This window comes from Lemur catta, chromosome 17 (assembly GCF_020740605.2).
Source record: "Lemur catta isolate mLemCat1 chromosome 17, mLemCat1.pri, whole genome shotgun sequence".
In the NCBI taxonomy this organism is placed as follows: Eukaryota; Metazoa; Chordata; class Mammalia; order Primates; family Lemuridae; genus Lemur; species Lemur catta.
The window spans coordinates 41,873,152-41,884,631 of record NC_059144.1 but is presented as its reverse complement, the minus strand read 5'-3'; the positions used below and the strand labels follow the sequence as shown (position 1 = coordinate 41,884,631).

At 51.5% G+C, this 11,480-nt stretch overlaps 1 protein-coding gene across 1 annotated transcript in view; it reads left to right on the top strand.

Annotated features, from left to right (window-relative positions):
- The first annotated feature begins 2,604 nt into the window (after window positions 1-2,604).
- RIPOR3 (RIPOR family member 3) overlaps window positions 2,605-11,480 on the top strand; it is a 71,682-nt gene continuing 62,806 nt past the window's right edge. The window contains exon 1 of the mRNA XM_045529260.1: window positions 2,605-2,899. Within this exon, the coding sequence (XP_045385216.1) occupies window positions 2,897-2,899 (3 nt within the window). The 5' untranslated portion in view covers window positions 2,605-2,896. The remainder of the gene's footprint in view (window positions 2,900-11,480) is intronic.

Sequence of the window (11,480 nt, the reverse complement as noted above, 5' to 3'; positions counted from 1 at the left end):
ATAGGGAAGTGTCCATGCAAAACCATTGCCACTTGCCAAACACATTTCTAGCTAGATGTTGTTAGCAGCCGAGTGACCTAAGTCCAGGGCCTGCTTTCTCTCTGCGACAAAGGGAGATTAGCTCTTGTTAGAGAGGTGTTAACGACAGACTCGCTCAAGCTGAGACTTTCTCCCGGGCCAAGAGGGATTGAATGAGTGTTGCCACAGGAGGGCGATGACTTCCCCACTATGAGATTCGGTGTTGTTTAGTGCTCAGTCTGCGTGTCACCCAAAGTCAGCTTAGGCACGACCCTGCGGGAGCCTCACTTTGGGAAACTGCGTGGTCGAGCTATGCCTCATCCGTAGGTGGCTGGACACCCAGGGTCTGACTCTGTTGGGTTCCAAACCTGGAGTTTCTTTCACCCCTGAGTTTGGGGGTCAGGGCTGGGTGCTCCGGCTGGACTGGCAGGGGGCTGCGGGGAAAGTCATTTGTCTTCTCTACGGTGCCTCCCCCGGCTGTGTTCCAAACCCAGCAGGCTTTTGACAAGTGAAAGAAAAGAGCACACTGGGGAATCCTACCGACAGCACGTGGGCGAGCACCTTGTCACGAACACAAGGGCCGTGTGCCTGTCCCGCCAGCGAGATGCACGTGGCCCTACATTTAGTGAAGGGGCGGGAAGTGGCTAAACTGAAACTGTGCTTTCTCAACCACCCTTTGCATAATGCCTGAACTTGTTCACATTCATTCCTTAGAAATGCTTCAAAATGTTTTTGACGTTTTATAAGTTAGAGTCGGTAAGTTGCTTCCCGAAACCAAGTCATCGCTTCCCAGTACCCTCCTTCCAAATACGTGTCTGCTCTTCTCGTTTCTAGGAGAACTCGGCCCACGACACAATCGCTGGGACACTCTCCTGCCCTGAAGGAATTTCCCTCTGTAGTACATCACTCTTGGCTCCAGGCTCTAAACATCTAACCGGAGGTGATTCAAACTAGAGTGTTTGTAGAATTTCTGTATTCACCATTAAGAAATGCTGTTTATTTCAGACCTGGCCTATTGTAGAATTCTGTGAGTTAGTCCAAGGAGGCAAATGGTTGGGGTGAGATTTCCTCCCCATATGGGGTGCAGTGTCTCTGAAGAAGGAAGCTGGTTGGGACAGAAGTGATAGATTAATTCATTTGCATTGTTAGAAATGAAATGATTATAGGCAAGAGCACCAGCCCCAGACCCTTTTCCCAGAGGTTACGACACAGTTTGGTTTATACAGTGTTTGATCTCGTGTGTGTAAGGGTGGAATGTTACACAATCAGAATTACACTGAATGTCTCATTCTGATCCCTGTTCACTCAATAATATGTCTTGGAGACCCATGTCTGTTGATACATACGGATATAGCTCTTTTTAAACTACAGCCTAGTACACCATTGTACAACCCTATCACGTTTTATTCAACCAGTCATTATTGGCTGGATGGCCAAGTGACGTCCGTGGTTTCCTGTGTAGACAGTTCTCAGCAAGCATCTCTGTGCGCCCCCTGTGCACACGCAGGAGCGTGGGAGATGCTCATTCCTGGTGTTCAAAGGTCTTGCCCAATCACCCTTCCGAGTGTGTGTGCCTTGGTGGGGGGGCGGTGTCGGCTTCTGTTCTCTGGGGCTGTGTATTTCCGGCTTCTTTCCTGCACTAGCTGCAGGGAGGAAGGAAGCAAAGGGGAGGGAGAGAGGAATTGTCTCTAGGTGTCACAGGCCCTGCATGTGCTGCAGGGCCCGGCCTCTCCTCCTCTGGGGGCAGTAAATGAGTGCTTTGTTCCTGGGTCCATCGCTGAACAGAAACAGAAAGCTGAGATGTGTCCAGCTGACAAAAGGAGCCGCTCACTCACCAAGCCCGGACCCCACCCCTTGACTTGGAGACACCGTTAAGTTTGTAGGAGCTGCACACACACACGCACACACACAAATGTAACAGGGGTGTGGGGGGAGGGCCAACCCCAAACCCTGAAATAATTAGGTTGTAAAAAAGGAAAAAAGTAGCAAATGAGCCCTGACCATTCACCATAGCAAGGAAAAGGGCCAAGCTAACTCACAGCCTAGCGGCGGGAGGTGCAGGGAGGAGAGGGGACTTGGGGAAACCTGGCCAGCGGAAGGGGTGTGCAAAGGGCCAGATCCGGATGGAAGAGGGGGACAGATGGGAAGGAGGAGAGAAAGGAGGGAAAGGAGAGTGAGGACGGGCCAGAGGGAAGTGGCAAGGTAAGAAGAGGGAGGAGAGCCTGGAGGAGGGAGGGTGGCAGCGTCCCAGTCTGTTTGCGATTAGCACAGGGCCCAGCGCAGAGTGGAGTAAACAGAAACTTCCAGGCGTCCCCACCGCCCCCCTCTGAGGCAAAGTAGAAATCAGATGCTCCGTGATTAATCGTGGAAGATTCAGGACACGACCACAAACGCCGTGCGGACTTGACATTAGTTGCCTCTCCCAGTCGCCTTGCCAAAATGGGAGTGGGGGGTGGGACGTCAAGGGGTGGGGGCCCCGCCTGCTGGGGGCCAGCATGGAATTCTTGCTGGCGGAGCTCGCGGTGACACTGACAGGCAATCGGCTGCGTCCAGAGCGGCAGGCAGCATCGGGGAGCCGGCTGGGGGGCCCCAGGGCGGCTTCCTGGAACCCCGGCTCCGCGGCGCCTGCACCCTGACACGGGCCAGATAAGAGCCCCGGCTGCGCTATCAGCGCCGCGCAGCGCGGTCCCCAACCCCAGGAGGAAGACTGGGGGCGCAGTGGGATCCCAGAGGCGCTCTTCTCCGCGAGCAGGGCCGGCGCCCGGTGGCGGGTCCAGACGGACTTTCCCGAGCCCTAGCTCGGTCCGGCGGCAGCTGGAGAAGCGAGGCGGCCGCGAGGAGGACGGCGTGGCTGGACCCGCACGTCCAGACCTGCTCGATGGTGAGTGTGAAGTGACGGCCCGATGTGCTCCCTGGTGCCGCCTGGTGTGGACCGCGCTTCTAGAGGGTGGGGCTGGGGGCCGCCTTCCTCGCAGCCCACCTGGAGCTCCGCGGCAGGAGGGGCCAGCCGGGCTGCAGGCTGAGATGGGAGGGCAGTGTCTTGCTGTGTGGCCTTGGGCAAGTTCTTTCCCTCCCTGGGCCTCTATTTGTCCATCTCTAAAATGGAGTGGTTGACCTGGTGATCTTTAAGAGTCTTACTATGACGGCTATTTTATTTCTTGTGCATCTGCCCTGTGCCGGGCACTGTGCTGACATTTTTGGAGCACTAGCTCAGGGAGTCCCCACAAAGCCCCTGTGGGGTAGGAATTACTGTCCTCATTGTATACCAAGGAAGCGGAGGCTCAGAGAAGTGAAGTGACTTGCCCAAGGTCACACAGCCCATTAGTGGCAGAGATGAGAATCAGACCCAGGTCTTTCTGACTTTAATTTGGCTAAACTCTCCTGTCCACCTCGGTCGTCTGGATTCTGTATTCTCCGGCTCTGCAATTATTCCAGGACGTGGGGTGAAGGAGAATACAGTGTCAAGGGAGCATTACCTACAGGAGGGAGGCAGAGGCTGGGCAGAGAAGCCACAGGCCGACACCTGACAAGCATCGTTCAACTCTCCGGATGACGTCTCAGCCCAGGGTTGGGGCTCACTGTCCTGGGATGGGGCAGGGGCTCCAGGCTTGAGTGACAAGTGCCCAGTGCAATTTCCTAGATTTGCTGCCTTGTTGCAGGAGGCTCCTGGGGCATGGGGGCAGAGGCTTTATATGTCAGGGGTGGAGAGAGCTGGGGGCAGGGAGAGTGGCACATGCCTCCACTAGGTTTTGTTCCAATTTTATTTTGCCTTTTCAAAAATCTGTTTCAAATCATTCTGGGCCCGCGCAGCTCCTCTGGATGAAACAGAATTGTGAAACACGTACAGTGCTTTCCACATGCCTTCCCCGGGGGAATCGCATATTGGTATTATTGTAGGCTATTTGCATATACATCCCTGCAGCTGTGGCTGGCAGCAGCCGGGAGATGAGATGCAGATAAAGTCAGCTAGGGCCTCCCTGGCACCGAGCAGGAGGATGCAAGGCCGTAGCAGGTGGGAAATCCCTAGGGCGCCAGGCATCGGGCCAGAGCTAAAGGTCCCAACGCCCAGATGTGGCCTCCCCTTTTCTCTTCCCTTGGAAAATTCCATCCCGGAACAGCTCTGTACTTTTCTTTCAGGGACTGGCTCAGCACCCAGCCCTACAACACCCTCCCCCTCCCCATATTGGGGATGAGTCGAGACCTCAGTTGTTGTCCCAGCTCAGTCCCAGGTAAACCCGGACAGCTGGTCACCCTACCCAGTTCTACCCTGGATGTTCTTTGTGACCTTGAGCTAGTCATTTCCCTCCTCTCAGTTTCCTCATCTATAAAACAAAGGGATTATTTTAGAACCTCTCTAAAATCTCTCTGCAACTCTGATTTTGTGACTCTGGTTGAAGAGCACTTAGCTGTGAACCGGGTGGGGGTGTCTGAGGGTAAGACACAAGTTTAGAGAGGAGGAGAATCTCGCCGCCGCTTCCCCAGGGCATTCAGGCAAGGCGACAGGGGAGGCTGGAGTGAGGATGGGCTTGGAGAAATGACTGAGGACCTGGAGTGCCACTGTCAGGGATGTCAGTGATAACAAGCCCGTGGCCATGCAGCTTCTGAGAAGCCCAGCGAGCTGTTGAAAGCACAGTGTGGTCTTGAGTCCAGCGTTTGTGCTGAGTGACTCCCCAGACGGCTGCTGGGTGCAGACCCCTCACCCACTCCCTGTTGGAACCTCGGCGCTCGCCCTGGGGTCCCCAGTTCATTCCGGGAGCTCCAAAGGGCTATGTCACATGTGCTGACAAACTGGTTTCTTGTCCTATTCGTCCTTCCTCTTGCCCCTAAGGCTGCTGGAGAAGCTTCCCTGCCCGGCTGAGCACGGCAGCGTGCGTGGTGCTACCTCGGGAAACTCCCAAATTTCCCGCCCGTTAGTGCCGGAGACACTCTGGGTTCCGGGTAGCTGTGAAGAGAGTGGCTTCCTTCCCAGCTCAGTGACAGTCTTTGCTGTGTGGTCCCCACGCAGAGGTGTACCGGAGCCAGTTAGTACAGCTTGAAAAAGCTGAGTGTCAGATTTTCAGGAATTTGGTGAATTGGTTGCTAAACACAGCCATTATTAAAAATTAAATTGTATGAACTTACAATTAAATACGTTGTATTAAAAACAAAGGTGACAAGTACTCGAAGCTCATCCCTTCCCCCCCTTTAAACCACATTTTGCTATTACCTGTTCTGCTGAGGTTATCTACACCTGTTGTACTAATATCCATATGGTGCAAATATTACATAATCTTCCCTACTCCACTTGCAGTGGTTTTAACCTGGTGGCTTGAGAGCAGCTGTGGTGGGAATATTTACACTATGGAAATTGGCAACCAGGACGGCTCAGGGCTTGATTTATTGTTTTGTTGATTGTCTAGATTTGAGAAAGTGAGGGAGGAAAAATTAATGATGCTGATTAAGCATAAACGTGTGCTAGCTCTACAGCTGTTACATTGTGACCAGTGCCAAAAATTGAGGAAGTTGCTCACTTCACTGATGAACAAACAAAGCTCTGACATGCTCCTTATTGTCTCACTTTGCCTGTACTCTATAAGGTAAAGGAAAATACCCAACACTATTTCTGAAGAACTACACTTCTTCATCGATCTTAACCAGAGGTTGATTAGAGGAATTGGAGGCAAAAATCAAAATGTTATGTTTAAATGAATTAATTATATTTACAAAAAAAGAATATCATAAATTTTATTTATATTGCTAAAGTGTGTGCTGCACATCCTTTACATCAATACAATTTATAATAAACCTAAGTATATGTGTGTGTATGTATGTGTGGATGTGTGTATATATACATGTGTGTGCCTGTGCATGTGTGCATGCACATACGTCCCTGGAGAGCTGATTGTTAAACCTTTACCCTCATGCCACTGGCCTCACAGCATCTATGCTTGTGCCCAGGGTTTTGAAAATCCTGTCATGGGCCGGACACAGTGGCTCATGTCTAAAATCCCAGCAATTTGGGAAGCTAAGACAGGAGGATTGTTTGAGGCCAGGACTTCAAGGCCAACCTGGGCAACATAGCAAGATCCCATCTCTCAAAAAATGAAAAAATTAGCCAGGCACAGTGTTGCCCACCTATAGTTCTAGCTACTTGGGAGGCTGAGTCAGGAGGATCACTTGAGTCCAGGTATTTGAGGCTACAGTGAGCTATGACTGCGCCACTGTAACCCAGCCTGGGCAACAGAGCAAGACTGTCTCAAAAAACCAAAAACGCCCATCATGGATAGTCCTCAGCCCTCACCCAAAGGGGTTCACAGGGCCTTGGACACAACCCCCTCGACTTCCTCCTCTTGCTTAAAATGAACCAGCAGCCAAACTCCCCTCTCCTGGCCTCCGCCCCGGAGTGGCTGCCAAGGCTCAGTGGGGGTGGAGGTATTGTCCACTCCACTCCAGCAGCGTCTGGGCCCCAGCTTCCCCAGTGACAGTGGCCCTGGGACACACTCCCCATCGCATCCGCTGTCTCCGTGTTCTCCGGGCATTTGTGGAGTCCCGACGGTGGCGGCTCCCTGGTAATTCCATCCTGTTGCAGGCCTCGCGCCTGCCATGCTTGATTTTCATGTGCAGCGAGTGATGCTATCATTGAAACGGCATCTTGGAACCAGTCAAAGCAACAGCTAAGCCAAACCTATAGGGAAGTTTAGACAACGTTTTATTTTTAGAAACCCTAGGAGCCAGGTGGGCCCTTTCCAGTCCTCCCAAGCCAGCAAGCACGAGGGGAAAATCTTTCTCCTCCCCAAGTTCCGCTTCTCTTATAGGCGAGGCCAAGGAAGAGGCCCAGGTGGGGGCATCAGCTCAGAGAAGCGCAACTGTGGTCCAGGACGGCGGCCGTGCCCACGGCAGTTTTTAAAAGAACTACAAATGCACATGTTTTATTGTGACTATTTCGTGTGGTAGCAAGGGCCGTCCTGGCTTTCGGTCTCAGCCGGCCCGCTCTCACCCTGCGCAACCCCCGGAAAAAGTCGGGTGTGTGTTTTCTCAGACCATACATTTACTCCTGTTCGTATTTTTCTTTGTTATGTAATTTTAATTGTCAAAAATAGGATCATTCTACACATTTTATTCTACATCTTCCTTCTTTCACTTGATGACGTATCCTGGATGTTTTTCCAGGTCAGCCCTGAAGACCTAAAACATCCCCTTTCAATGCCCGCGTCGAAGACGTCCTGAAGGCTGTAGGGAGGGATTGGCTTTGATGACCACGTCTCTACTTTGCGACCAGGACTCAAATTTTCATGGCCCCAAAACACTCGAGTAGAGCTCAGACACTCCCACTTTTCAGTAAAGAAGAAATCTCATCTCACACTCTCTCTATAGCGGGTTACAAAGATAAACGCCTGTGAACCACTGCCCAGCTGAGAATTAGAACTTTGATGATAATTTAGTTACTATTAATATCTGGTATTTTATGTTCATCTTTCCCTGGCTTTTCTAAAACTTGTGGTAAATAACATACAATTTATCAACGTAGCATATTTTCAAGTGTACAGTTCAGCAGCATTAAATACATTGACAATGTCATGTGACCATCAGCACCACCCGTTTCCAGAATGTCTTCATCATCCCAGTTTCCCCTGCTTAAAAAAATAGTTTTATCACTTACCATATATATGCCAAAATAATATATTATTTACTTTTACTTATGTCTGAACTTTAAAAAAGGATTTATGTGTTGTCTTCTGACACTTATATTTCATAAAGCATTTTATCACTAAAATTCATGGGTATGTTTGCATATGGCTTGCAGTTCATTCATTTTTCCCTGCTGTGTACTATTCCATGGTATATCAGAATTGATTTTTCCTATCTACGAGCATTCAAGTTGTTTCCATGTGTCTGTTTTGTTTGCTATATTATATATATATATATATATATATATATATATTTTTTTTTTTTTTGAGACAGAGTCTTGCTCTGTTGCCCTGGGTAGAGTGTGGTGGTGTCATTGTAGCTCACTGCAATCTCAAACTCTTGGGCTCAAGTGATCCTCTTCCCTCAGCCTCCCTATTAGCTGGGACTATAGGCACGCATCATGACGCCTGGCAAATTTTTCTATTTTTAGTAGAGACAGGCAGTTATTCTTGCTTAGCCTGGTCTCAAACCCCTGAGCTCAAGCGATCCTCCCACCTCGGCCTCCCAGAGTGCTAGGATTACAGGCGTGAGCCACTGCGCCGGCCTGGTTTTGCTATATCATAAACACGACTGCTTTGAGTGCTCCTGCACCTGTCCTAGCCCACACACACAGGAGCGTGTCTCACGTATGGACCCAGGAGTAGAATTGCTGGGTCACATGGACTGTGACGTAGTATGTGGAATTATTTTCCAATGGCTCATTCATACACCACTCCCCACCACGTGGCACCTGTCAGACGTCTCCCTTTTGGCTACTTGAATGTGTGGAATTTCCCCTTGGTCTTGGCCACCATCAAGGACAGACCTGCTGCCGTTAACTGTGCATCTCCAGGTCTGGAAACGTCCAAAAGCCTTGCACGGCGGCATGTTTGTGACGTCCCACATCTTTGTGGTACAGCATCTCCTGGAGGGGACCCAAGCCTGACAGCTGTGCTGTAGGAAGGAACACGTCGGGTGGGGATTGAAGACCCGAGAGCATCAACCTTCCCTTCCCACACCTGCCTTTGTTTAGTCTGATTCTCACCACGTGTGGCAAACAGTGTGGCAGGACGGGGCGAACCCTCACTCCTCGGCAGGCCCTGCTCTGCGCGCCTTACACGCAATGTGAGACCCTGCAGATGGAGGTGCGCTTACGAGCCCCGCTTCACAGATACAGACGCTGAGGAACAGAGAGGTTTTATGTCACTTGTCAGAAATCACGCAGGTAGTAAATGGCAGAACTGGGTTTGAATCCAGCTATTCTGTTTCCTCTAGAGTTTGTGCTGCCTCTTGGTGGGTCTTAGCAGCTAAGCCTGACAAACTCCTCTGTCCTACGGAGTCAAATTCAAATCCTGGAACCCCTGCCAGGCTGCTGTGTGAGCACGTCCCTGGGGCGTGCTCACTGGCTTAAGCCTGTGGGGCTCATCCCCAGAGTGGAGGGGGTGTTAGTGCCACTCAAACCAGTCTCTGCAAATCAGAGTTGGGGGGCCCCTCAAAGCCAAAGGCTGTTCCCAGGAAGTGAGGACGGGCAGCAGGAAAGCAGAGGTCCATTCCGGGCAGGCTGGGCGGGTTGGGGCTGCTGCTCTTCCTGACCATCTTGCAAAAGAGGCCGACCTGGTTGAGGTGTAACCGGCACAGCCACCCTTTGGCCCAGTCGGGCCGAGACTGCCGGCCGCACATGGGTGGCTGCACACGACATGTCTGGAATACCTATTCCAAAGGGTAATTCTCTGGATAAAGCATGTTTATGTTTTTTTGGGGGGAGAAAATTCCATTTCTGTTGCCAATTAGTTCTGCTTGAGAACAGCTTTGCTCAACACCGACATACTGGCTGCCCAGCCTCCAGTTCTGTTGATTAACTCAAAGCGGGGGAAAAAAGTGATTTTTCTTTTCCTTCCTCCACCCCCAACCATGCAACCCGGCTGTTAGTGATGAAAGGGGTCCTGTGGATCGTTTAGTTTTCCTTGTCTTGACTCCAGGAAAGGCTATGAAAATAATCAGTGGGCCCCGGGGCCGTAATTGACTGTGCAGGGAAGTTGGCTACCACTGTGTCTGAGTTATCGGAATCTGTTGCAGATGGAGGTTTCAGCTGAGCCTCTCCTAATGACACCTGCTCGCCCGGGCCGGGTAGGGCTGGGGGTGCTGAGGGTTGCCTGTAGCTTCCCTTCTTTCCCAGGTTCCAGGCAGCTCCTGGCAGAGGGACCCGTGGCAAAGCGCAGAAGCTGAGCCACTGGGTCTAGATGTGGCTCTGGAGCCCACTGCCCTGCACCAAATCCCAGCTCTGCCGTTACTAGCCATGAACTGTGGACAAGGGACTTAACCTCTTGGTGCCTCAATTTCCTCATTTTAAAGGGACAATAATGCTCCCTTCTAGGAGTGACGTAAGAATTAAGTGAGTTAATACATGAAGAGCCCTTGACAGAAGGCCTGACAGTGTGCAAAGTCGTTCATAAACGTCCGCTTGTGTTATTTGTTCTTGACTCTCCCGCTCTTTCTCTGTTGACACTTAAGTCATCTGTGGTGTTGCCAAAGTATCTTATTCTGGTCCCCTGTTGAGGGATGTGAGAAAATCGGTTCCAATCTTTTGTGATCACACGTAAGGCTTTGCTGAATTGCCTGTGGCTTGGTGGGCCAGCCTCTCCACCCTAAAGTACGTGAACCCCACGGTAACCTTGGCTCCTGACGTTCCTTCCTGGGGCTGTAGAGTGAGGAGGGAGGTGCGGCACACGCCAGCCTGGGCCTGGCCTGCAGAGGGGCCTGCGGGGTGCGTTGGGAGGTGGGGGCGGGTCCTCCCTGAGCCGAGTGGGACAGATTCCTCCTGAGGTGCCACAAGGTGAGTTTCAGGGGGTTGGGGTGGGACCCTCCAGTGCCCGGGCTCCTGGGAAATGCCCTCATGGTGGTCTGGAGAGGGGAAGTCTGTGCCCTGCAGGCTCTTCCCCTCCTGTGTGATCTCTTCCTCTGCGAATCGCCCTGAAATCTCTGTTCCAGCACCCTTTGCTGTATCTGACTCAAGCTTAGCACCCGTGGGATCTGGCTCTCTTTTAGGGGGGCAAAACCTCTGACTATTGAGATGTGGAGTCAGGACGGCCGATTTTGGTCCTGACTTCCCGGAGCCTCTACCCACGTAATGCCCGGGCCTCGTGTCCTCGTCTGAAAAGCAGGATAGTAATAATAGTAAAAACAGGAAGGTCTGGTGAGGTCTCAGAGACCTAATGCACGTGGAGGGTGAGACCCTGTGTCTGGCACAAGACATGCAAGCCAGTGTCAGAAATGTCCCGTCCATGGGAGTGTGTGTGCCGCAGGCGCTTGCAGACAACGGTGTCTGAGTTGGAAGCCGCATCTAAAGGGAGTTAAGCCTGACTCCATGGCCTCGGCAAATCATACTCCGTCTGAATTGAGTTTTCTCTCGACAACGAGGGTGCTAATGAAACGTATCCCACGGGTTTGTTGTGCAAATTAAATGAGGCAAAGCACATATTGCTTCGGGTCTAGCAAATCCTCAATAAATGGTGGTATTGTTGCTATTACTAATTGTCCGTGTTAATAGTTGTAAATACCCTCCCAGAGACTGGCACAGAGGTGCAGCTGGTGCTTGGTGAATACGAGAGAATTGACTGACGGGGCTGAGTGTGCTTGTTCTAAAGTAGGGTCTGGAGGGGCACTGAGGGGCCATTTCTAGTGTCATGGACCCCTTGGGGAGAATGCAGGGGAACCTGCTGTGATCTTGCCTGCGGTTTTGCAGTTGGCTACATGTTAATTCTGCGAGACAAGGGGCCAGGCGTGATCACCCCATTTTAGAAGTAAGAAAACCAAGA